Source organism: Numenius arquata, chromosome 2 (assembly GCF_964106895.1).
Source record: "Numenius arquata chromosome 2, bNumArq3.hap1.1, whole genome shotgun sequence".
Taxonomy (NCBI): Eukaryota; Metazoa; Chordata; class Aves; order Charadriiformes; family Scolopacidae; genus Numenius; species Numenius arquata.
The window spans coordinates 7530927-7558671 of record NC_133577.1 but is presented as its reverse complement, the minus strand read 5'-3'; the positions used below and the strand labels follow the sequence as shown (position 1 = coordinate 7558671).

Here is a 27745-nt window from a genome sequence, read left to right as displayed (position 1 = left end):
ATGTCTGCTGTATGAAATCTCAATTATGTTTATGCATGCATACATATATATAAACATACATACACATATAGCTTTATCTCTTTTCAATTCTTCTGCCAATTTGTTATACACAACTTCATTTATGCACTATGCCTGCATACAGAACAGTTGCATCAATGACTGATGACAGAGGAAAGATAGTATTTTCAGAAGCTTAAATAAAAATTAAAGTAACATCATGAATCATTTTAGAGAAAAGCAATAAATTCTACTTACAGCTTCCAGCTGATCCATAAGTTTAGATAAAAATTTACGGCATTCTGGGGTTTTACTATCAATCTTCATCCCTGTTTGCATTGCATACAAACGACCTTTAAAGTAGACAAAACACACAAAAAAAATTCAGAAGTTATTATTTAAGGCAAAATCCATAAGCAAACACACCAATGCCACCCCCAACACATGTAAAACTCATCTTGTGGTTTAACAAAGTATTACTACAGTACCGGTGCGCAATGACAGCAAAATCTAGATATATTCAGTATACTGGGAGATATTTTTCTAAGATTTATGCTTTATTTTTCTTAGAGATCATTTCTGCTGATTTCAGATTGATGCTTGTATCACTATGATGCAATATTAAGTGCTTTTGTAAATAATAATCATCCTCATTTGCAACTCAAATAGGAACAAGTTGATTTTTATCTCTAATTATGCATGAATAATCTCCATATGACTTACATATAGGTATAGAGTAAGTGTATACATCTCAAAAATGGCACTTCATGTAGCAGGAACTAGCTAGCTTAAAAACTCCACTTCAGCAAATGGAATTAAGCATCTATTATATCCATGTATATGCATACATATCATCAAAAGACACAAGACACAAACCTGATCTTTAAATCAGACAAGAGAGAATTTATTAAACTTTCCCTGCAAGTAAAGTTGCCAGTTTTTCATATTATCTTGAAAATGAATGATTAACACCTTCTGATTAAAAATTATCTTTTCAATACCAAAAATCTATTAGTTTTAGATATGCACGTGGCAGAGCTTTATATGCTCTATGAAACTGTGGGTAAAACTAAACAACTACTATTTACTAGGATTAACACACACAGAAAAGAGAAAATGGACAGAAACATTCAATAACGAAATGCAGCACGTTTTTCACAAAAAAAACCCCATTCCACTAACTCTCACTCCTGACCCTTAAGGGAGTCCTATAAAACACCTTCAAATGCAGAGCTTAAGAACTAAAAGCTGTAACTCTACCAAATATCATGAGCTAGTTATTACGGCATACCCCAAAGCCCTTCCTCCTGCAGGACAAGAGTTCTCTGCAAGCGATCCTTACTTGCTTCACAGCTTTACTCTCTCCTTCCAAGTGTCTCTTCATGCACTAGAGACAGCCTTTTCCCTTCAAATTATCTCAGTAAACATGAATATAACACAGTTGTTTTCAAACTGCACTTATCCTGATGTTTGCTGCAGAATAAAGCTTGTCTACCTTTTCCATAGATTTCTCTCTACAAAATTTACCTAGGTTCTGCTGGTGAGCATCATAATTTAACTAATTTTTCTGGATTTTGAAAGTAGTATTTCACATTTCATATACAATTGATTATACATACCAGATAAAGTGTATATTCCTTATTTGTTACTACAGAGCTGACAAATTTTTTAATGTTACAGCTGTTGGGCTACCCAACCTTTTAAAGATGCCCAAAAATAAACTCCTTGTGCCCTCTAATGCCTCTCGACTTCTACATTTACAATTTATAACACAACCTAGCACCTTTGTATTCAAGCGTTAAGTACAGAACAACCAAGTAAAAGTCTGCTCTGAGCGAAACTTCAGGAATGAATAAACACTATGAACAACTACAACAACTGAATACAGCAAATAAAAGACAGCAATTTTAACAAAATTGCTAAGTAGGTTCTATGCTATGGAGGTTTTATCAAGTGACGACATTAATATTAAGCTAATTACTGATACGTACTCTTAAGCCGACCTTATTTACCTTTAGGATGTTGACATATTAATATTAAAAATTATGAAACCAGCACAAGTAAATTTGAAATTACATTTCAAAGAAATCTAAACATAGAAAGATATATTTGTACCTAAGGCACTCAATTTAAGTCTGCTGCCTATTAAAATACCACAATCACATGATGAGAAGTTAATACTTACATTCTTCAATTAAACTGACTTTTAAATACATAGTTGATTGTAAGCTTCCCTGAACACATTTCATGGTGTGATTTAATAATGTAAAATTTAGGAATTAACATAATGGATGCTAGACCTATGAGCCATCTAGATCAGTTATTTCTTTTTGACAGATGCAAATATCAGACATTTTCAGAGGAAAGTAAATTAATTTTAGACTGATATGAGTTAGGGCAACATAAATTCAGAATATCCTTGGTCATTACTGGATATGGATTTATTCTACTTGCTGAAGTATGCATATTCATATCTCTTCCAAAATTCACTTACATAAAAAGAACCCTGTTTCCATATAAATGGAAATCCTGCAAAGGTCTTTAGCCTTGAGGATCAGTGTAATCATTAAATTATTAAAAGATCTGCTCATTTGTTATCTGCTTCATTGTTAGTCTTCTGTTACCTATATGTTGCTTTTTTTCACATTCATTGCAAATACATCCACTTATATAATGAAAACAAGGTAATTTTTTTCCTCAGTAACATCCAAAGGGATGTATTTACAGGACTGCGACATCCTTATGCTTTGTAGGCAGCCCTAAGAAGCCAGCCCTCTCCCCTGTAAGCATTTCAGAGACTGAGAAAATCTCAAAGACTCCTTCGGACATTCCAACGAACAAACACAGAAGAGCGAGTCTTGAACACAGAGAACACAGGTCAAAGAACAATAGTCGCAGATAAGGAACATGTTTTTCTTGTCTAGATATAAATTTACACTGTGGGTGACATCAAGCAATGTTCCATACCAACACCGCTTTTCTGCTAACAAAAGACTTCGGGACCGAGGAGCCCAAGAGTCCTCAGGTCATTCCAGATCAAAGGACTATTGTCCAAAGTGTACAGCTTGTCAAGAAAACACGAGGGTGCTCTCACAGCAGATATTAAGAACAGAGACTTCCTACAGACAGACCATTAATGCCACCTGAACTAAGATTAAATGTGTTGCACCTGTCACAGCAATTACATCTCTGCAGCACACGAATGACTATAGGAGACAGTTACCACATTTAACCATCAAACCCCGACTGGTACCAAGGGCTGTATAAATGGGAGAGGAGACTTCCTGCATGATCTTATTAACTAGTAAAAGGCCAAAGCACATTTAAGTTACCCTAACAAGAGAGTCTACTGAAAACTTTAAGAACTTTCTAAGTTCAAAATTTGTGCATACTCACTTCTTCAATGACAGTCATATCATAGAATCATAGAATGGTTAGAGTTAGAAGGGACCCTAAGATCATCAAGTTCCAGGGACACCTCCCACCAGACCAGGTTGCTCAAAGCCCCATCCAGCCTGGCCTTGAACACCTCCAGGGATGGGGCAGCCACAACTTCCCTGGGCAATCTGTTCCAGTGCCTCACCACCCTCACAGGAAAGAATTTCCTTCTGGTATCTAATATGTTCAAAAGGAGTATGGAATAGCAAAATATGCCCAGAGACAGGCTTCTGATGAGGCAATCACTGAGGTAAGGGCAAAAGTGATTCCTTCTTTCTCAAGTGGTGATCAAGAAGGAGTACGATGTTTGTGAAAACTACTGACAGAGAATGACCACCTAATAGCATCCAGTACTGAAAGGGAGTCTTGACTCAAATACCTTTGATGAAACAACCCGATTGTAATGAAGAACTAGGCAACCTGCAGCTTGGAAAACACAAACCATACCCTACCAGTCAAAATCTCCTGGAACATCAGTTTCAACTGATGAACTGAAGACACAGAAGGAAAGTATCCTCTCCAGTGCTTGAAACTCCCCAGTGACAAACAAAATGTTAAGTACATTTAGGCACACTTAGTGCTTTACTCAGAGCTGCTCTAGTTAAAAGTGGGGTTTGGGGGCTGAAAATCTCTGTTAACAATGATTAAATTTACCAAGCAGACAGCAAGTCAGATAGTTGAAAAACTGAAATAACTAGGGATTTCTCTGACAGAAACAGAATAGGAAGAAGAGAAAAATTTGATATTTGCCTCTACAGACACCACTGAAATAAAAATAATACTCTCTTAATGTTTTGAAATTATCCTTATGAAGAGCAATATGTGAGTGACTCTGAGCAGTAAGTAATCCCTCGCCTTACCACAGACAACAGCAGAAAGTGTCTACTAGTTCTACTCATTGCATTATTTTTTTTTTTATATTATTATTACATCTTATTCCTAAGGGAAATAATCTTAATTTATTTCCAAACACAAGTTTTTCCATACCTGCATCTTTTGTCATCCTTCTCTCTGCTCTCTCTAATTTTGAAATGTCCCAAGGATTCTATATGAAGTCTACCTGTAATACCATGTTGGTTTTGATACTATACTACCTTTGCTAATTAAGGTGTCAGAAGTCTCTTACGTATCTTTTAGTTTTGTGTGTAGTTTATCACACAAATATTACTTATGGTAACGATACATGATAGTAACTGAGAGATATACTTTGAGCTAGTGAAGGAAATCTAGTATTGCCTTTTCCTGCCTACCTTGCAGCAATTGGGCAAACTCACTTCATTACAGAATCTTCAGCAGCAATAAGCAAAACTTAATTTCCCTGTGTCAATGTCAGCAGCAAAATTTTAAACTAGAAATTAATGGTCAAAGAACTGTCCTCCATGTTTATGTTGATGAGTAATCTCAGCAGCAAGGAACTCACAAGTAAGAGGCCAGAAGTTTACTGCCTCCAACATCCCTGCTGAGAAAGCCTAATGGAACATGAGTTTGGTTTCCCCTCCCCTATATCTGAAAGAAAAGAGAGTAATTATTTACATTCCTTTAAATACAGATGTTCTGATTTCTACAATATTGCAAAAGCAGTGGAATGTGTTATTACTGTGCTTGCTAAATCACAAAAATTTTGCTTTCATGCAAGTGATTCAACTTCTAACAGGTAGGGTACTCTCCTGAATGGTATGGATACCACAGAAAGAAAACCTCTTTGTGTTCTGTATGACAATTGCATTATTACACCTTTTAAAAATAGTGCACTTGAGGTGTCATTTTACAACAAAATTATTTCAGAGTTCTTCTCTTCAGAATTATCCCTCCACACACTGAAAAATGTTTAAAGTGCATGTCCCTGATGACCACAGCAATATACTGTAAAACTAAGCAACAACGAGGCTTACAGGAGCCATTTATTGCGTAACTTTTGACTAAAAAATTCCTCTATGAAAAGCCAAGCTACTGAAAATTCTGATATAAAAGAGACAACTAAACCCATACATTTTATCTGCAAAAGTTTTCAAGTTTTTAAAGCCTAAATGAAGTATTAGAAGAATGCAGGCAATCTTGAAAATAAGTGACCTGTAACTCTCATGATGAAGATCTGGAATATCTGGAAACAAATAGATGAATGCCATTATTGGTTCTTTTTAAGCTTGTTTTGGGTACCTGACTTCATCACAGACAAAACCTACATTTTTTGCCCCTTTATCCAAACCAAGGAGCAAAAAAGATTTTTGTGTGGCCAGCAACAGTAGTATACGCATAAAGTAAAGCACTAAGGAGGCAAAGGAGGCTACATAGAGCTAATGTCTACAAATTAATTAATATTATAAGTAGAGCTCAAGTCACTTGTAATCTTTTATGCACAAAGACAGAACTGTTTTGCCAATTATTAACTAGAAGAGGGTTTGCTCCCAGTTTGTAGACAGGACATTTATCTTCAAATTCATAAAGACTTGGCAAGTAATCATTCTCAGAAAAATGTTTTGCCAAGACAACTGCAAAATTTATGTCCTGATTTGTTGCCCTTAATCTTTGTTCAGCAAATACTAAGTGTGGGTGTGCTGGAAGGAATTATACAGTGAGCTTTACAGAAACTTCTCTGCTTTTATTTATGTCACGTAATACCACGTTATTTTTCCTTTGCTAATACACAGTACAATTTCAGAGCGAGTATTTTGTCTTTAGGACGTGCCAGGCATTCATTCCTAATACACAGTAAGTTATTCCAGATTTATGTTTGGATAACAACTGAAACTCCCCTCACTCCCATTTTAAACTAACTCCGTGCCAAGTAAAAATGCTGGAGAACAGAAGTTCCAGCCAGCAAGCATGCACAATAGGTTGATTCTATCTTTTAAATTCTGTCCTACTATCCATCCTTTTTTCCTGGTCTAACAGGATCAAAAGATTACAGTCCTTTTTCCCCACGCGTATTTAATTCTCTAGTATAGAAAAAAGAAGTATTAGGGACTGGAATATTTCTGACATTTCACAGTAACAAATTGACATTAAATTGTAACATAAAACATTGCCATAAACTTTAGCCATATTTTGATTCTGATTAAGAGATGAAAGCTTTTTCAGGCTGTAATTTATTAGTCATTCACATTCTACACCTTCCTCTTCCCTTTGTCAAAACACTGACAGAAAAATGTTTGTTAACTGCTTGGTACAGGAAGACAACAGTTGGAACACAAATGTGGGAAGCAAGGAACACAAAAACATTAAATTGGATTGTACTCAAACTACTGCAAATGTATTTTCATATAAAGAATGCATCTGCAAATAATAACAAAATTTAATTATTCTTGCTTTCATGAACATTAATGTATCAGACTTCATTCATGTAATTTCTGCATGTAGATCATAAATTATGATAGCATAAGCTATTTCTCCATGGCTAAGTCAAAGTTGTCTGAACTGAAGGACTTTTAAAAACAGATTTAAAAGTACTGACAAACAAACTTCGAAGGGTCTTATACTTCCTCTTCATTACATGATGTTGAAGGAAAGCGGCAAAAGACAAGGTAAGTATTAGGCTGGAATCATTAATTCAAAATGAGGAATCTTACCAAGAAAACAAATTACTTAAAATATTTATTTTCAGGTAAAATTAGTTTAAGGAGAAATGCAAGGAAAAAAATATTCTAAGACAAAAGTGGGAGGAAGGAAAACTACACACAAATTTTATTAAGAAACTCAAAACCAAAAAAGGATAGTATCGTGACCCCCTCTTCCCTATCAGTTTCTTTCATAGTATTCTAAATCCTAGAGAGGAAAATGAATTGATAACTTTATATTTCAAGGTTATGTTACATGCTAGACAAACTTTGTCAAGTCAAAACTATCTCAAGTAAAATGTCTCTTACTCAAAATTACCAAAAGTTACAGTAGAATTAGAATTATGTTAGAATTCACTGTTATTTGGATAACAACTTGTAAAAAAAACTAAGTGCAACAAAATTTGCAATTACAAACAAGAGTGGTAATTATTAGGGTTAGATGACAAAATAAGTAATGCAATATCAATTACAAAACCTAGGAAATCACTCAGTATTCTACATTCCTAGTGTGGTTTAAGGACGAAGTTTGGTCTTGTAAAATTTGAGTAAGAGATCTGTAAGTGGAATTTATAGGTTTCTAAGCTCTGGTGCAGTATTTAAACTATCAGTATTTTTCAAAGTCTCTACAGTCTAATAAAGAAAGTGAAATATTTCTAATTAAAACAGAAAAACTACCTCAACTCTAGGATTTATAGTAATTAAGATCTCAAGAAGGCAAAAGGAGAAGGCAGCTACTCTGGATTAGTTATGGTCAAGTCATGCAGATAAAACAGCTTGTAGTGATTAGAGCACAAATCTGAAGCGCTCGTCTGGAACGCCCTCCATTTTAGCTTAGAATCATAGAATTGTCTAGGTTGGAAGGGACCTTCAAGATCATCTAGTCCAACCATCAACCTAACTCTGATAAAAAAACCCCATCACTAAACCATGTCCCCCAGCACCATGTCAACCCGTCTTTTGAACACCTCCAGGGATGGTGCCTCAACCACTTCCTGGGCAGCCCATTCCAATGCTTGATAACCCTTTCAGAGTAAAAATTCTTCCTAATATCCAATCCGAACCTCCCCTGGTGCAACTTGAAGCTGTTTCCTCTAGTCCTGTCGCCTGTAACTTGGAAGAAGAAACCGACCCCCACCTCTCTACAACCTCCTTTCAGGTAGTTGTAGAGAGCAATAAGGTCCCCCCTCAGCCTCCTTTTCTCCAGGCTGAACAACCCCAGCTCCCTCAGCCTCTCCTCATAAGACTTGTTCTCCAGACCCCTCACCAGCTTCATTGCCCTTCTCTGGACCCGCTCCAACACCTCAATGTCTTTTTTGTGGTAAGGTGGTAAGCTTACACCGGAAGAAACCTATTTCATGCTCACAAACTACTCTGTGAGGTGAACCAAAGCACACCAGACGGGCATGACAACGAAATAAGTTTCCAAAGTGTTCTCCTGACCTTAATTGCTAATGGCATCCAGGGCTGCATAAGGAGAAGCACTGACAGCAGGTTGAGGGAGGTGATCTTTCCCTTCTACTCAGCAATGCCATGACACACCTGGAGTGCTGGGTCCAGTTCTGGGCTCCCAGTACGAGACACATGGGAAAGGCCACATAGATGATGAAGGGACAACTGTCATAGCAGGAGAGGTAAGAAGTGGGACTGTTCAGTCTTGAAAAGAGAAGGTTCAGAGGTCTTGAATACTTGATATGGGGTAGGGGACAGTGAGGAGTGAAGACAAAGCCAGACTCTTCTCAGTGGTGCTCAGGGACAGGACAAGAGGTAACGGGCACAAAATGAAACACAGGAAATACCATTTAAACACAAGGAAAATTTTCTACTGTGAGGATAATCACACACTGGAATAGCTTGCTCCCAGCAGCTGTGGATTCTCCATCCTTGGGAATATTAAAAACCTGCTAGGACATGGTCCTGCCCAACCTGCACTAGGGATCATGCTTTGAGCAGGGGATGGGACTAGATGATCTACAAAGTTCCCTTCAACCTCAATGATTCTGCATCCCTTCTTCAGAAGCAGCAGCAAACCTCAGCCACGAAAAGACAGTTTTTAATTCTACTTCCAGAGGTTCAAGTTGAATAAAGATCCACCAAAAAACCTGTGAATTATCTGGTGGAAAAATGCATGATAGTATATTTACACTGTACAATTGAAGTTTAGGAGTTTTATACAAATATATATACAAATATACACATACCTCAGAAATAAAGTTTCAATCACTGAAGTGCACTTGTTCTATTTTATGTTCTCATCCCTATCTCTGTCAGAGCAGATTATTTTTAATTACCACCTATGTAATCAAAGTAAGTGCCCAAAGCACTATACAATAGTTAACATCATCTTTAAGTTTTGCTTCTACCCACAGTTTGCTTTGAGGACTGTGGGGTTTATGTATTTATCTTTGTTATTCCAATCACTTCTCACTGTTTTTCTGTCTCCACAGACAAACCAGAGTTTTAAAAGCACGGTTTTCTCACTTACAAATCTCTGAAACAAATCAGAGCAAACAAACTAAGACTGAAAACAGAAAAACATAGAAAGCACAGGGCAAAAAAAGAAATTGAGAAATATTTTGGGTTTACTCAGTGCAATCAAAACAACTCTCACAGTACACTACAAAATGGTTATCTACTTCTTAAATATTTGACTATTTTGATTAACTTATCCTGAGTAAAGAACAGATTAAATCTATTCTTCAGTATGTAATCTCAACAAAAGCCTTTAAACCTTGTAGTATTGCTGGCAGCACACAAACCAGTTTTCTGCCACCAACAGTAAGAAAATATGGAAATTCACTTTTACAAATGGATTATAGAAAACTAGCAAAAAAAAAAAAAAGACTATTTAAACCGGAAAGTTCAGGAATTTGATCTTATTAGATAAGAAATGTTATAAGAACATTATGTTATGCATTTCAGTTCTACAATGTCCCAGTTAAATGAAGTCATTAAGTATGTGCAGAACCTCTGCAGTTAAATACAGTGAACACCAGTTACTATTTCCATTAATACTTCTGAATTACATGCATCTTTTAAATTAATCATTCAAAATTCATCATGATATAATAAAAAGTTGAATAAATTGAAAGTTCAATGAAAATATGTCTGGTCTTAGTCTGATGTTCAGCAGAATGTAAAGCAAAAACCTCACAGCCCTGCTTTTCAAAAGTTACTAGAACCATAATTTTTCATGTTGCATTCACTGGATATGCAAACACTGTTGTGTGTTAGGATGTTACATATCACGAAACATCAGCACTTTTCTGGCAACTCACTGGCATTCTCTCAATGCTTTTGAATTAGAACATGAATGGTCAGTAAGCACAGAAGTATAAAATAAACTACCAATCATCTTTGAAAAGAGCTTAACAACACTGCTGAAAGGCTGAAACAACAACTATTAAGGAAAAATCTTGCTTTAAACACTAAACCAGAAGTTTTCAGAAGACAAAACCACCTCTCAAACTTTGCAATTTTTCAAAAACCAACTTCTGAGTCAAACTGCCTATAGCACAGTTAAGAGATACAATTTCTTTAGTTATTACACAGGCCAGATGTTTTATCAAAGCCTGCCTCCTTGTGTTTGCAGAATAACATCTCAAAGCAGTCAAACAGTGAGACTCATGTAAGTTTTTAACATAAGGAATCACCAAACACTTATTTTCCTTTTGTGAGGCCATCAATGCAGCATCCTTTACTGGTATTCCCTTGTATCTATTGAATCAGCTGACCTTTACTGAACCTGAAATAGCTACATACTTAATGACAATGATTAACAAAATAATATGAAATGTGAGAAAAAGTATCATATGGGGAGATAAGCACTTTAAAATAAGGTGGTAGATTAGCCCAGTACTGAACACTTACATTAAATATAAAGCGTCTAATCTCTTTAAAAGGAGAATTATTTTGTGAGATCATGTCCTACACAACTTAAAAAAGATAAACTTGGTTTCTTTATTTCTCTACAGTCTATGTTCTAAGTAGGACACATTTCACAATCAAGCAAATTTATGGTACATACTGTCAGGAAGCAAATATATTTTAATTGCTTCAATCAATTATGTCCATCTACTAGGAGTGGCCAGGCCTAAAAAAAATTAACAGTTTACAAAAAACATAAAGCTACTAATCATATGCTGCTTTCAATTTGAATACCTAAAAATGGAGTTAAGCATGAAGGCTTTGTAAGGAATAAACAGGACTACCAGAAACAAAACCATTTTTTAATTTTTGCAATGTTTCTAGCAAGTACCACAACAAAAAGCATCTGTGATGTGTTATGGTACATGAGAGCATCAATGTTGTTCTTCAGTGGTTTATTTTTCCCATGGAAAATGACATGGCAGTTGAAAAATAAAAATCATCCCTAGTGTAGTTATTCATATTGTATAAAACAGAGATTAATGTTCATCAAATTACAATTTCTTTAAATCAACATATGCCAGCAATATCAAAAAAGTAGGAGCCCTGTCTTCACCCCAAGCGACTGTGTCTTGTTCCTTGTCTTTGCCTGTGTGGGAGCACAGCTGTTTAAGCGGCAGTGAATTGGCCTGGCTGAAAAATAACTTATTGTTGGTCTTCATCATACAATTACATCAACGTTTGCTTCTGAAGCACATTAGGGTTGGGAATGAGAAGCCAGAGAAGGAATACAGTTATCTTCTTTAGGTGGCAGTGCTGATTTACGCTAGTTTAATGCTTCAAACAAACTACACCCAAAAAACATAAGAGAAAGAATTTTAAAATGGTGTATGCAAATAAAATGTGTAACTGCCATTCAAGTTCCCAGCTCTTAGATCACCCCTCTGGCACCAGTGGATGCTGATAAGAGACAAAAATATTAACTCCTCACAATTCTATTGCTAAGGTATAGAAAGTAATATTTTACGTTGCAAACACATCTTACCAGAGTTCACTTCCTTCTGATATTCAAATTAGTTCACATTGCAGCTCTTCTTAACAGACATATACAAGTGGAATTGAAGTAAAATGCACACAAATCAAAACCTAGCAAACATACGTCCACACTGAAAACTACTGTGCCCTGGAAACATTAATATTAGCACCAAAGTTTTTTTTTCTAGGGATGAATCACTTCTGGCAACATTCCAAACCTATAAACACCTCACTCTTTTCTTCAGACTGATAGTTACATCCATCATATGACCAAAATTCAGATGTTCTCCCTCACACAGTGGCTGTGCAAGCAGACTTGTGACAAAACACGCAGCGATGTCCCATCACATGACCTTACACCACAGGGTCCCCTCGGCTGGGGGCTGTGCACCCTCCTGGTCCCACCACATGCGTGGTGCCAAGCACAGGCCTGCAGAGGAGGCTGGCAGAGAATCATAGGCAGAGAGAACACAAGACATGCTGATAGCAATATTAATAATTAATACTTTGGGATTCTACACAATTGCTCCAAACCCACAATATTCAAAATTAGTGGTTCATAACCCTTATTTTTGCTTCAAAGCCAGAATTAAACTAACAAAAAAAAGCCTATGAAACAGGAGTTCTGCATTTCTGTCAATCCAGACAAACTCATCAACTATGGGAGGAAGTAAGTGTCATCAGTGGAACACTGGTGAAAAATATTTCTTCTCCTTTGTGCATTTAAAGGAATAAAGGATTCAAGCAAGATCTGTCTTGTAAAAGAGGTGTCACTGCTTTTTACTTTATGTAATGAGAAAGTTATCTCTAGAATACAGTCTTCACTATACTCAGTAATGAATCAGATGTGCTGAAGTACTCTGTGAAATGAAAAAATAAGATATGCAAATTTTCAGGCTACTTAGGACAGAGAACACAAAGAACTTTACAGAAAATGTTAATTATTCAACACAGTTTTCCTGTACACTAAGACTTACATTGAGTTTCAGAATGGAAAAGACATTAAGAAAAACAGACATCAGCCACCCAAACATCCTGTTTTAAAATAGAAATAGACTTGTATTTTGTTACCTACACTAAATGCTAGTATTTTTATTTTACAGCCAGACAGGGTATCACATTCAGTTAAAAACCCCAAAGAAATAAAGAAAAACAAGAAAACAGTGCAATTTGACCTAGCTGGTGCTTCCTGCCACACAAAGTATGATTTGTCCTATGTTTTTCCACTAAAGAGCAAGTACTATTAAGAACATCCAGTGTTCTGATATGTGGCTTATCCTGCTTCTCTGGTGGCACTTTTCCACATTAGCACAGTATTCCTGCGTAACGCATAGAAATTAAAATTATTCTCGTGACACTAAGCTGACAGGCTTTTCAGAGCTCTCTGGAGTCCGAAACTCATGAGTTCATCCTTCTAAATGTAAGATTGCCTTACAAATTAACAACTAATTCTACCTCTATTTTTTTTATTTAACTATTTTTGAAGACAAACTATTGCCAAGTAAACCCCCCAAATGATCTCCTCACATCTCAATAAAAAGAAAAAAAAATAAACAACATAAACATAGATTTCTGATGTCTTAGAAATTTTCCAAGTGTGGTGATTAGCTGTGACAGGGATTTAAGACTATTAACAATGGGCTTGCATTTCTTAATTAACTGTGCAAAACCTTTAAGAAAGGCTCACAGACCACTCTGACGACCATTAGATTAGAAGCCATAAATTAGCTTGAAAAATTTACATATTCATTTGAAAGATTTACAGTAAGACTTAGCTGCGTTCATTTCAATGAAACAAACAGAAGAGCCACCCACTCCGCCCCTTAGAGAACCCTGAAGAAGCGACAACGCTTCACAGAAAATAAAATGAACGCTATTAAAATAATTAAAAACTCTCAAGCCCTAAATTGCTTACTCAGATACAGGATAGAAAGGTCTTTTCAGCAGGCGAAAAACTCTGGAAGGACTCTCGCACGTCAGCCTTTGGTGATACTTACTAGGACTATCCCAACACAGAAGACTTGACTTTACACACGCGCGTACAATCATGTTTTTAGAATCATAGAATGGTTAGAGTTGGAAGGGACCTTAAAGATCATCCAGTTCCAACTCCCCTGCCATGGGCAGGGACACCTCCCACTAGAGCAGGTTGCTCAAAGCCCCATCCAGCCTGGCCTTGAACACCTCTAGGGATGGGGCATCCACAACTTCCCTGGGCAACCTGTTCCAGTGCCTCACCACCCTCACAGGAAAGAATTTCCTCCTAATATCTAATCTACACCTCCCCTCTTCCAATTTAAAACCATTACCCCTTGTCCTGTCACTACACTTCCTGACAGAGTCCCTCTCTGGCTTTCCTGTAGGCTCCCTTCAGATATTGGAAGGCTGCTATGAGGTCTCCCTGGAGCCTCCTCTTCTCCAAGCTGAACAACCCCAGCTCTCTCAGCCTGTCTTCATAGGGGAGGTGCTCCAGCACTCTGACCATCTTCGTGGCCCTCCGCTGGACACGTTCCAACAGGTCCATGTCCTTCCTAGGCTGCTGGCACAGCCACTACCAGTGCAAAGAGGCTTAACCCAACAAACAACAGAGCACACGAAAGGCGGGTTGGGGCTCGCAGCTGAAGCAGGGGACAGGGAAGGCCGTGAACGCCCCGCACCGCCCCATGAGGTGGGGCTTCCCCCCCCTCCACCCGCTCCCACTGCTCCCTACACCCGACGGACACTCCGCGCAACCCAACAAGCCAGCCGGACGGCGGGAGGGGAGCGCAGCCACTGGTGGCCGGGGGGGCGGTGGCAGGACAGGACGGGGCAGGGCAGGGCGGGACGCGACAGGCCGGGCCGGGCCGGGCCGATCTCGGGGTCCGGCGGGGCGGGGCGGCGCTGGGGCCGCCTCACTCACAGTAGTACGCCACCACCGGCTCTCGCTTGTCCAGCTCCTGCGCGGTTCGCAGATGGTGCTGGATGCTCTTGAACTGCGGCGGCAGCGGGGGAAGCGCCGTAGCCGCCATCACGGGGGCGACAACGGGCGGCCGAACGACGGCTCGGGCTCCCCAGCCTGGCACCGGCCGCTTCCGCTTCCGGCAGGGGACGCCAGGGCGCCTGCGCGGTGGGCGGGCTGCCGCCCGTGGGGGGGGGCGCTCTTCCCAGAGCGCCCCCTGCTGAGCGGGAGGGGCGGGAGAATGGAGCCGGCCACGGGGCGGCCTCACCGGGCCTCGGCCCTGTCCCCGCCGGAGCCGGGCAGCGCCGGGCGGGCTGGGCCGCTGGCCCTTTCTCCGGGGCCGCACAGCCTCACGCTTCTCCTGCGTGACTCGTTAGTGTTTGGAGCGCGTGCCCCAGCCGCCGTGCGCCGGGGCCTGGAGACGCAGGGGCGGCCAGGGCTTCTCCGGGCCTTGCCGGGGGAATGGCGGCCTGGCCATTCTGCGGGGGCCCAGCGGCAGAGCCCTCCCTAGCCCTTCTGTGCCCCTTCCTTTGGCACCTCAGCCCAAAGAGCTGTTAAGACCTTCCCCCTGGAGGTAGAGCTGCAAGAAAAATCCCTTTTCAGGTGGAAAAACTTTCCCCTTGGGCTGCCCCAAGGCTTGCCAGAGGTCTGGGCGGCCCTGGAGCACCAAACCACACCTTTGCTCCCAGGCCTTGGGCCTTCATCCCACTGCTGCTCACTGGAGAAGCCTGGTGCTACCGTGGCCTGGCTAATAACACTTCACCGGACTGGGCAGGATCCCGGCAGCAAGTCCACCAGCCCTGGAAAGTGCTTCCCACAGGATCACCACTTCCGGGACAACTTTTTCTCAGAGGAACCTCCAATGATTTCTCTTTTTGCTGAGAGGGGATAAGAACAGCAAAAGAAATGGGAACAGTTGAAGTAAACGGACCTCACAATCTGCAAAATTATTATTATTGTAGGGTTGTCGTGCTTTAGGCTGGACTGGCCACTAAACGAATGACAGATGCTCTCCTTAGCCTCTCTCTCCCTTCCCTGAAAGAGAAGGGAGAGAAAATAGAGAGAGAGACTTATGGATTGAAAAAAAAAAAAACCCTAAACTATTTTAATGAAATAGTAATAATAAAAAGGGATAATAACATGAATATTAAAATTATGAAAGATGTATGATACATCAAAACCAGTTTCGAGCTCGCAGGATGATGATCACACTACTGACAGGCACTGGGAAGGTCCCAGGCTGGACTCAGCAATGGGAACTGTATTCCAGATCTGAATTCAGGAATGCATGGATTGGGATCAAAGACAGACAAACAGACAGAGTCCTTCTCAGACACTGGCCATTGAAGAAAGAGGCTAGACCACTTGATCCCTCAGCTTTTATATTGAGCATGATGCAGATGGGATGGAATGCCCTGTTGGTCAGTTTGGGGTCACCTGTCCTGTCTGCTCCTCCTCGCAGGTGAGGCCCTTTTATGCTTTTCCACTTCCAGCCCTCCAACTTGGTACATAACAAAGGTAGCAGACCTTGGTTGTTATAGCCATAAGTATAAGCAGGTTCCTCTCTGCTTGTCAGTCCCTGGTATTAACTATAAACATCAGAGGTTATTTGCTAGAAACAGACACTGTCTGAAAAATATGCCATTAATTTCAGGGAGTTAGTTAGAAGAGACTTAACTGAAAAGTAAAATTACTGAGAAGAAAATTGGTTCTGTTTTGCCTCAAACCAGGCCAAGTGTCTGTCATCTTCTCATTCTGACAGCGTAGTTAAACAGTTTTTAAATTTCTTTTAAATGGCCCTGTTGCCAAACTTTCTCCTGGTCTCAAAATGGCTGTCTACCAGACGGGAGAATGTCAATGCTCTAGGGCATAAAGAAAGATGTGTGTTGGAGGGAGGCACAGGGTAGGACAGGTGGCTGCGTTGTCTCATTGCTGTCATGGGAGAGTGCTGAAAAGAGAACAGAAGGGAAATGATGGCTAAACAGAAGAAAGACAGACAAGAAAGGAACAGAACAAGGAGTGGTTATAGGAGTGGGATGTTGTGGAGGTGTGCTAGAAGTTGGCTGGCCCAGAGCAACTATACCTTTGATGTAAAGGCAACCGCGTCATTTACTGGGTGTATTTAGCTTGTTTCATTGAAGATGATGGAGGGAACAATTACGGCTCTTTGTTAAGTGAGAACTTAAATGGGCATGATGTCTGGCTGGAGACAAAACTGACTGTAAATGCATAGGCTGGGGATTGCTTTGAGTGCTGTCTCTGAAAACGAAGCAGCAAGAATATGGGGAAAACTATGAAAAAGTCAAAGAAACACTTATAATGTGACCCTGATGTAAGCAACGAAAATACTGTGTTCAGGGAGACAGGACTTCATGTTCGCTGTGTAAAGAAATAGAATTAAATCCAAGAATCCCCAAGTGTGTTATGTCATTCCTTTCACAATGGCAAAAAAAAAAAAAAAAAAAAAGCCTTCAGGATCATCTCAAATATTTGCTAAGCATTTGAGCTAAAATCAGCGCAACACTGAGAAATGCTTGCAGGCGTGTTATAAATCTCAGTGGGAGAAAGGGTGGAAGGAAGCTGATAGAAAGTAATGTAAATGAGGACAAAAGTGGTGGGAGTGTGGAAGCCTAGGAGAAAGAAAAATTTAGAGACACTTGAGAATACGAGTGCCAGGAAAACAAATGGCAAATATAAGAAAGAGAAGTGTTGACAGCCATGGGGAAATGGTTTCTTTACATGGACATAATATCTCCATCAACGTGTTTGAGAAACTAATGATGGAATCAGTCACAGAAAAACATTTGCACTAAAAGGCAATAATGCACATTTTGTTTTTAAATGAAAAACTGAAACTGAGGAATTTGACAATTTTAATTTCACAGGAAATGCAGAAAAAATCTGCATTGCATCTGATTTGGAAGAACACACTTTGATTGGTCCAGATTTTGACTGCCAAGGCAAGGGTCATGGTGGTGGCTAATCCAGCTCCTAGAGGGTCCCCAGGGGTCCTCAGACAGTCCTACACCAGTCCTGGCTCTGCAAGGCGCTTGATGGTAACAGGGAAGTCCCCTGAGGGGCTGGGGGTTTTGGCACTCCTCTGACCTTTCTGAAGTGTTTTGAAATCTACAGAAGAACAAGCAATGCAAATATGCAAATATTTAGCACCAGGGAAAATACTGGTAAGGTTGTGATGAAGTTATTTTATTATTATACAATCATCTGATTGTGATTTGAGTACAGTTGGCCACGACTGTACCTAGCACATGGAAGTAAATTCTTCTTTTTAGTAGTAATACATATTGTATGTTATTTAGAAATAATTTTTTTTTGTACCTAGGGTTTACAAGTTTAAATTGCAAAGAATAATTCCAGATAGATCATAGAATCACAGAGTCGTTTTGGTTGGAAGAGACCTTTAAGATCATCAGGTCCACTCATTAACCTAACACTGCCAAGTTACCACTAGACCATGTCCCTTGGCACTACATCTACATACCGATGTATACAACAAAAAATTAAGCATGTGCCGACCAAAGCACATGGCATGTTATGCAAACAAGAAGTTAGCACAGTGATTCCTGTTCCACTTGTAATGCTCGCAAATATCAAATAACTAGTTTAATATTGCATAAATGTGATAGTGTTGACTGGACATATATTTAGACAATGTATAACGCATTCTGTAGGGAAAAAATAACAAAAATAGTAATGCTTTAATACAGTGACTGTATTGAAATTTATCACCTTGTTGTTGATAAGCATATTAAAAAAATCACACATCTAGTTGTGACCCACTTTGATTTAAATGGCCCAGAATCAATCAAATCCCAGACACCCAAGTCATGCAACTCCGTTTATGTAATGAGGACTAATTTTGTGGGTGAAGATTACAAGGCTCTTATAACCCAGCCTTGTTTGGGACTGCTTAACTAATGGTTGGTGCTAAAAAGATTTTGTAGTAACTTTTCCAGAATTTTCAAAATATTCCTGAAAGGACCCAAACTTAATTCAAGAAGGAAAGATGTTCTTCCCTTCAAACTGTGTCCAAAGGTGCTGATGGATTCCTTTTGACTTTGCTGGTTCCTGGATCACTGTCAGAGTAGCGATGAGTCTGAATCTCTTGTTTCACTGAGATTCAGAACAGAAATTGTTCAATTTAGTAGCTGCAGAAAATGATGAAAGAGGAAGAGAAAGAGACCTTCCATTTTTTTTCCCCTAGAAGTATTCGAATATTCTCGTATTTGAAAAACAGATGGAAAACAGCTAATTGTTATGATTGCTATTTGTACATATTTTATACAGAAGACTACCTCCTGCTTTCTTTCCAGTCCTGAAATCTGTTTTTTTTTTTTTTTTCCCTATTACATCACTTCAGCACAGGGGATGAAATAATTTCTAAGTTTAAGATGTCTATTAGTCCTTAAGAAGAAACTGTTGCCTTCTGATGATACCTATATAAAGTTTAAGACCTAACCTATCCAAATACACTTACTATTGCATGGAAAAATTTTAGTATGCAGACTTCTTTTTAATTGTTATTCTAACAACTTTAGTCAGAGCAATAAGAAGTTAGATGTGACACACACAGCAAAAAATCCTGCGGCTCCAATTCCGCAGGCACACACAAGCAAAACTCTCGCTGAAATCAAGGCATGACTGGACCCGGAAAAGGCTTTTCTCCAAGATTTTCTTTTGACACTTTTAAGCCTCTTAGGCAAAGCTAAGTCAGGAAGCCCCTTTACTCCTTCAAAATGTAATCGTACAAAATAAGCCAAAACATACTGAAGGTAGGGCATTCCAGTCAGTGCAAAGAATATCACGCTAGTCTTTTGATTTTTAGGAGGAGATTCACAGCTAGCGGATGACGCTGGCTGGGCTGCTGATAGCGATGGATGTGTTGTCACCGCAGCCTGACCAGGAGTCTCTGCCCCTGGGGTCTGAGACGCAGGTTGCAACAGTGGCCCTGCTTGGGAAAGTGTTTGAACTCTTTCCAGTACCCAGAGATTATCCACCATTACGGCTTAATTCTCAAGCCATAAAAACATGTAAGAAATTTGGAGTAGTTTTTCCTGGAAGGTCAATAACGTTATTAGCTCCAATGGCCATGTGTTCAGAAGAGCTGTGAATAAAAATAAGTTTATAAATAACCTCCCCCTCACACACAGACACTCCTCTGGAGCCAATGTATGTGGTAGGTCATGAGAACATGTCACTCTTGTAAATCTTATTTCCTTTGGTCTTGACGTGGAAACAAAGATTATTCCCGTAATGGGGTGGGTTTTAGGTAAGTAGTCAGTGCCAGGTGACTACCCTGCGGCCAGTAATCACGAGTGCGGTTCTCTTCTGCAGTCATTGTTACAAAACTGCAGGTGGACAGGGTGGTAAACGACTAGGAGTGACTGGACATCACTGAGTTTTTAAGAAACCTAGCCTTCTGCATGAGATCTCAAAAATTTCGGCAACACACAAGACCACTGTGATCACAGTAAATGTGTACATTGCAATAAGAAAAATTGTCTTTTCGAGGTGCTCTGGCACCATGCATCGGGAAACAAACTTCTTTTCAAGTGCTCCCACATCACACATGTAGATTGCGTTCACTTTGAAACCAAAGAGCTGAATCTGAAGCCAAAAAGCCACAGTTTCAAGGACAATCCTTAAGAAAACAGAGAACATATAAAAACCACTGTAGAAGGACTTTTGGAGGATATCTTCCTGTTTGATGCTCTTACACGTAGCATAAAGGTGAAAAAAGGCTCCGGGTACCAGTACAATCACTAGCTGTAATGCCCAGAATACCTAAAATGGAGCAGAAATGTAGTTGTCAGATCATTTACAACTGCATCAGGACAGTTAAAACACGCACGTATTGGAACATTTTGCAAGTCTGTTTTTATATATATTATGCATCCTGGGGTGCATCAAGAAGAGTGTAACCAGCAGGTTGAGGGAGGTCATCCTTCCCCTCTACTCTGCCCTGGTGAGGCCACATCTGGAGTATTGTGTCCAGTTCTGGGCTCCCCAGTTCAAGAAGGACAGGGAACTGCTGGAGAGGGTACAGCAGAGGGCAACAAAGATGATTAGGGGACTAGAACATGTCTGTTATGAGGAAAGGCTGAGGGACTTGGGTCTTTTTAGTCTGCAGAAGAGAAGACTGAGGGGGGATCTGATCAATGCTTATAAATACTTAAAGGGTGGGTGTCAGGAGGATGGGGCCAGTCTTTTTTCAGTGGTGCCCAGACACAGGACAAGAGGAAATGGGCACAAACTTGAACATAAGAAGTTCCATCTAAACATGAGGAGGAACTTCTTCACTTTGAGGGTGGCAGAGCCCTGGAACAGGCTGCCCAGAGAGGTGGTGGAGTCTCCGTCTCTGGGGACATTCAAAACCCTCCTGGACACGTTCCTGTGCAACCTGCTCTGGGTGGACCTGCTTTTGGCAGGGGGGTTGGAGTAGATGATCTCCAGAGGTCCCTTCCAACCCCATATCATTCTGTGATTTTGTGATTCTGTAAATGTATAAACACTTAGATGACAATATAAGGTAAAAATCAGTGTTATGTTTTAATTGGAAATGTTCAGTTGGTTTCTGAAACGTGAAGGTTGTTGGTATGAAGGATAGAAAGCACAACGCCATATTTAGTCACGGATGAAAGGTTATTAAAAAGAAAATACTCATGAAAAAGCTAAGTGATAATTAGCCCAATCCATTACTACTTCTTATATGGAATAATTATATTTAATTTTTTCAGTTCATTTTCTTAACAATGGATTTCTACAATTAAAACAAAAAAAAAAAAAGAAAGAGAATTACCTGAGGAGTTATAGGCCTGAACTGGTTGTAACAGAAAAGATTAACCTCTCTCTTGTCTGGGTCACAGCTGAAATGCAAGGCCTCATTTCCATAAACAGCAAAGCCCAAAACGCCAAGGAAAAACATCCGGACTGAGCCAAAGAAAAGAGTGTGGAATTGGCCAATTACCGTTGGTGGCCTGAGCTGCAAATCACAGGGTTATTCGACAAGAAAAACAAAAATGAACAGCTTTAGTGTTGGAGGCGTACTTGCTCTATTTCATTATCCAAAATATTTACTTTATTCTATTTGTTTTAAAAGGAGTTTGCCTATGAAGGCTGCAGTAGCTTTCGAACAAAATGACGGCTTAGAAACACTTTATTGTCGCTACTAATTTTAGATAAACATTCATTTGCCAAGCACTGGTCAGTTAATTTGTTTCACTGCCCTTATCTGGGTTCTGCTCTTGCGGAATGCTCCCGGCGGAGCTGATGCCTTGGATGGAAGCTCCATTCATTTTGCTGTTCTGGCGGTTTCCGTGATGGCAGGTGACGGCAACAGAAGGACCGCCATGCCGTCATCAAACCCAACGTTAATTATTCTTTTAAACTGAATTTCAGCCTCCCCAAAGGGGCATTGCTGGCTTCCCGGCAAGGCCTCTTTTGATGGCCGTCGGGTCTCTCTCGGGGAGCCTTTCTTCCCAGCGGGATATGAGGGATGGAAGACATCCCGCAGCGCCGCTCGCTGCTCGGGGGATGGGGGAGGCGGGCGGCTCCCTGCCGGTTTGGGACCGGACCCCTCGCTCCCGGCTGCGGCCGCGGGTCCGCCCCGTACTCACACATCCCTCCGAGAAGCTCCGCATGTAGTTGGGGGACATGTCTGGGGAAGGCGCCCTGCGCCGCCGGCCCCGGCCCCGGCCCCGGCCCCGGCTCGCTCCTCCCTCTACCCCCGGGCGGTCCCCAGTTCTCGGGCAGGGAGCTGGCGCGGCGACAGTGGGACCGGCGGCGCCGGGCGGTAATCCCCGGCCAGCACCGTCAGCAGCGCCAGCCTCCGCCGCCGCGCCGCTGCCGGGTGCTCCCCTGCCCCGCCGCCTCGGGGTACCCGCCGTACCCACCGTCACCCCGGCCCGGCACCGGCAGCGGGGATCCCCACACGCTGCCTCTCTCCTGCCCCGCTCCGGTCCCGGTCCCGGACCCGGTCCCGGTCCCGGTCCCGGTCCCGGGGAGGGACTAGGCAGAAGACACAGCCACGACGCGGAGGTCTTGGGGCTACCGCCGGAGGGAGTAGCTGGGACCCCGCCAGCCAGGGCACAGCATCAGCCTCCTGACAGGTTCAATTTACACCCTCTAGAGCTTAATAACTTATTTTTAGCTAAATCCAATAAAAAGTAAGGATGCAACCGAACTTGGAAGCTGCAGGTCCAATATTCTTTCTTTCAAAGAAATAACAGCAATTGAATTCAAACGAATAAAAAAAAAAATTGAATTAAAAAAAAATTTGAATTAAAAAAAAAAAAATTGAATTCAAACGAATAACCACTCCAATATTGCTGCAAGTAACTTAATGGCAATTAATTGCTGTTAATAATTTGCCAGCGTACTCCATATGCGCAGTAGAAAGGACTCCAGAAGAGCTGTGTGTGCCAGCTCATGCGTGCGCTGGGAAACAGCCGCAGGGACGTACCTCGACACGTTAGTTTGAACCTAGCGGGAGTTTTATGAGGAGGTGGAGAGAAGAAGGATGGAGATGAGAAACCAGAGGAGGGGAAGAGGTAGCTCATCATTCAGTCGCTGGTGTGCAGTAGCTTATTCAGTGTTCTGAAGAGGAGGCACAGGAAAGTGAAATCGAGCCACCAAATCTAAGAGGGGCATTTACTCTTTTGCCTCTAAAGTCATGAGAGAGCCTCCCTTGTAACCGGCTGCAGCGTGACTTCAAGCTGAGGTACCAGGAAGTGTTGCCCCCTCTGTGATGTATGCTCATAGGCATGGCAAGGTAGGCAGGAGGAGGAAAGAGATGGGAACCAGGGTTCGTTCTATGTGTGGATTTGGCTGCTGTGGCTCTAAAAGGCACCACAGTGACTATATTAGTGCCAGGCTTGGAGTAGCTGCTGCAAGAAATCAGAATACCCTTTGTAAGGGGAACCTGCCCCACATCTGCTGAAGCAGCTAGAGTATAAAGAAGGTGAAACGCGCTTCACTAAGTGCATGTTATTTACTACAGCTCCCTTTTTAGGCAGTTAATTAAATGGCTATTTATCTCCTAGAGGCCTGTAAAAGGTGCTGTATTAGTAGTGCTGAGACTGGGTTTTTAAACTTTTTTTTAACACAATCTGTCGCTCGGCTGCGTAGAGAGAATGCTGAGCTTTGTATATATTGAATGAACCGAAAGCAATAATATCTCACGGTGGCATGTGATCTGCAATAAAACACTGTGGTTCTCAGGGTATGTGACTAACCTTCACAAAAATGCAATAATTGTGGTTACAGTCACTTGTTTTTCTTCTGCTCATAATACATATGGAGCTTAATTATCATCCAGAAGCAATCTTTAATGTTCCCACAATACTGTAAAATTATTAAATTGGCTCAGCATGCTGGAAAAATGTTTAATATCAGTAATATCTTAATCGTTTAATTCTTTTAAAAATGTGAATTGCTACAGAAAACCTACTGTTGAACTGTACTTCAAAGAATACTTGTATTGGTATTTCTTATAATTTCTTTAAGCAGAAATGTTTAAAAAAGCAATAACAGAAAACTGAAAAGCTTCTAGTTTCTAACCTGAGATTAATCTTTCAATGCCTTTTATTATGCTTAGTATATTAGCAATTATTTTTACATTAACTGATGAACTTGAAGCCACTATCATCATTAAGTTTGGTCAGGAAGTATTTGATTTCGCGGTAGACAGAAAAAATATTTACGAACACATTTTAGGTGAAAAGCTTCACTATACAAATGCTACTTTGTATCTTGTTATTGTTAGGTAAGCATAACATAATTACTTACCTGACCGGATTATCTAATCTAAGAAAATCTCTGTACGACCTCAGTAACATTATGGAAACTTTTATTTCTGTCCCGTGATAAAGATGCTAAAATAAGAGTTAGCCGTCAATGTTCTGCTTGAGTTCTGGGAACACATAAGGGATACAGCTGCATTGAAATAAAAAACGAATTCTGGAGGGGTTGTCAAATAAATAAACCCAATACAAACCCCACGGGTGTCTGCAGTCAAACCCCACTGAATGTGATGAATGGGCCCACAATGAAACTGTCGGTTTCTTTGAAGTGGCTCAGTACGTGCCATGGGAGCTGAAGCACAGGAAGGCCGTTATCTTCGCACGAGGAGGAACTAATAGCAATGTTTTTCTTTTGTCATGTGCGTTCAATAGCGTGCTTCGTACCACCACATTAAGAGGATGACTTGAGATGGGAGTAGAGTAAACTGGGATTGTGCAGTCCTTTTGAATGCAGCCTGCTAAGGCAACTCAAGCTGTTCCTTGGGATTTTCTTGACAGAAAATCATTATTTGTTTTGAATCTGCGGGAACGGCTGTCTGTCGGTTGCCTCTCATGCACAAATGTGATGGAAGATGTTGATATCACAAGCAAGTCCCAAGCCTGGCTTTCAGCTCCAGGTTGTAACTCAGCAGTGTGCTCTTTAACCTTTTAATGAGTTGAAGTCCTACTCAATAATCACAGTGAAACAAACGCGCGTGTAAAGCTGCGCTTGTGCTTAGAGGGGTGAACTGCGTGTTTAACATTAAGCACCCTGATCATTGCTTTATTAGCGTGGTTAAATGTAACGGCACCTGTGTCATGAAAAAACGGCACCATGAAAATGGCACAAAATGAAATGGCCCAAAAAATGAACTGCAATCGGTAAGATAAGTTTTGGTCTGCCAAAAGAGAGCTTGCGTGCCTAAATCTTGGAGAACGGCCTGCTGGTTTATGTTTAGCACAAAGACTGGCAGGCAGGATGCAAAGTCTGGGAGTTGAGAAGGATGGACTAAAGAGAGTCTGGGTTTATTGCACAGGGGTATGGGCTCAGCCACGGCGCTCAGTCTGGGGAAACATGTGCCATACATAAAGCTTCTTCATCACTTTTTTAATTACTGCAAAGTCTGTTTAATCTAAAAAACATATTTTGAAAAAAGTAAGAAATAGGCATGATGAATCACTCTAGCTTTCTTTTCTACAGTCACCGTGTCCAGTCACGCAAACTTAACATGCGTGATACTACAAAAGTTTCTAAGTTTGCTTCCTAATGCTCAGTGAAAGGAGGGTGTAGAGAGGTGGGTGTTGGCCTCTTCTCCCAAGGGAATAATGACAGGACCAGAGGAAATGGTCTGAAGTTGCAGCAGGGGAGGTTTAGATTAGATATTAGGAAGAATTACTTTACTGAGAGGGTGGTCAGGCACTGGAACAGCCTGCCCAGGGAGGTGGGGGAGTCGCCATCCCTGGAGGTATTTAGGAAACGTGTAGACATGGCACTTCAGGGCATGCTCTAGTGCCCGGGATTGTTGGTTTGCGTCTGTTTGTGGGTGGGTGTGATGTGGGGGTGTGGGTGTTTGGTTTGTGTGGTTTTTGGTTTTGTTTTGGTTTTGTTGTGTTTTTTTTTTGTTTTGTTTTGTTTTGTTTTGTTTTGTGGTTGGACTCGATGATCTCAAAGGTCCCTTCCAACCAAGAAGATTCTGTGATTCTGTGATTCTGTAAAATCAAATAGTATTGGTTCCTTTTTTTGGCCTTGTTTCTTTTTAATGCGTGACTGATGATCAGGCCTTCAAAGATGATTACTACCAGACTTGCATTTGAACATAGTTCTCCTTTAGCTTGCAAGCATGCATACTTTCTTAAAGGGTGCTTACTGCAGGCAGTTTTGGTGGCAGATGTGCTTGGCTCTTCATGGGACTGCACAAAGTTTATTGTGAGGTGCAAATCTGGAATCCGCCCTGGAATTATCAAGCGCCTTGAGCTGCACAAACACATGAAAGGAGCCTTTTTCCCGGTTAGAAGCAGTTCTCGGTAGAGGGCGTTTGTGAGATGTGTGGAGTGTCTCATTCCTACACAGACTGGCATTGCCTCCCTCTGTTTGGGAATTACTGGTGAAGCAGATTTGTCTCCCATGTTTCCAAGTTGTGGCAGCCCCTACCCTGTGGCGTTGCACTCCCAGATGCATTCTCTCTGCGCTGGCTGATTTCAACCTGTACGCAGTTTCTTTCCCACTAAAGAGACTTACCTGTGGCTCTCTCTCTCTCCTTTGCTCTTGTGCTAAGGTACTGTGCCACAGCTGGACGACGAGATTGTCTTTAGACTGTTATAATCTGAAATAACATCCAAAGAGTCGGATGGATTCTTTTGTTTGAAAAGAGAATGATGAACAGTTTGTATGTGGGGATCTGAATTCCGGCTGGTTTATGTCAGGGTCTGTGGATCTTTTCCCTCTCCTTTTTGTCTCCACAGGAAATTGTATTCATGCTGTTCAAATATATTCCCTTGTCTTTACAGAGACATCTGTTGAATGACATTAGAAGCATAATCTAACTTTCTGTTTCCTTTGAGCTGGAGACACTCATTGTCTCCAAAGCTTATTTCCTTGCTGTTCAGAGTTCGGAAAATATAGAGTAGATACAATCAAGTAATGACAAAAATCAGGAACATAAATTCCCACTGAATATGTCCCTAATTCCTCAACCTTAGGAATTCCATCATTTGAACTAAAGGACAGGTAAAAATTATTAGGATAGAAGAAATTCTCCTGCGTGGTGTGCAACAAAAAGGTCCCACCTTTCTCCACGCAAACTGCAAGAAGTTTATGCCAATAGAAGCTTTTAAAATGTTCTGTTCTGATCAAAAAGACTCAGCTGCTTGAGGTCTCAGGTAAATCAATATTAAAGACATGCTGACTTTAAACTGTTCTCCCAATGGGAATCATATTGATTGCTCACACATAAACCCATTTTCAACTAAATTAGTGAAAGGGCCATACTCTGAGGTCAGCATTAAAGACACATATTGAATCCAACCGATGGGAACCAAAAAGGCTGATTGGGACTGTTAGCAGAAACCTGAATACTGATGGTCTTAGAAAAGTTCGTGTATGCTCAGCAAAGTAGAGG

At 40.8% G+C, this 27745-nt stretch overlaps 2 protein-coding genes across 3 annotated transcripts in view; both read right to left on the bottom strand.

The window, feature by feature from the left end:
* VTA1 (vesicle trafficking 1) overlaps positions 1 to 14967 on the bottom strand; it is a 39946-nt gene extending 24979 nt beyond the window's left edge. The window contains exons 1-2 of one of the 2 annotated variants that reach the window (XM_074167177.1): positions 14791 to 14967; positions 256 to 350 (exon numbers count right to left, since the gene is read on the bottom strand). In XM_074167177.1, coding sequence (XP_074023278.1) covers positions 256 to 350; positions 14791 to 14899 — 204 coding nt within the window. In that variant the 5' untranslated portion in view covers positions 14900 to 14967. The remainder of the gene's footprint in view (positions 1 to 255; positions 351 to 14790) is intronic. The other variant, XM_074167185.1, reaches the window with a different exon arrangement.
* A 5271-nt stretch (positions 14968 to 20238) lies between these two features.
* Positions 20239 to 22502, bottom strand: GJE1 (gap junction protein epsilon 1). Its single transcript, XM_074144379.1, has 3 exons — positions 22464 to 22502; positions 21647 to 21829; positions 20239 to 20631 (listed from the first exon to the last, which is right to left on the bottom strand). Exons 1-3 carry the CDS (start codon positions 22500 to 22502, stop codon positions 20239 to 20241), a joined length of 615 nt encoding a protein of 204 aa, XP_074000480.1.
* Positions 22503 to 27745: the final 5243 nt, after the last annotated feature.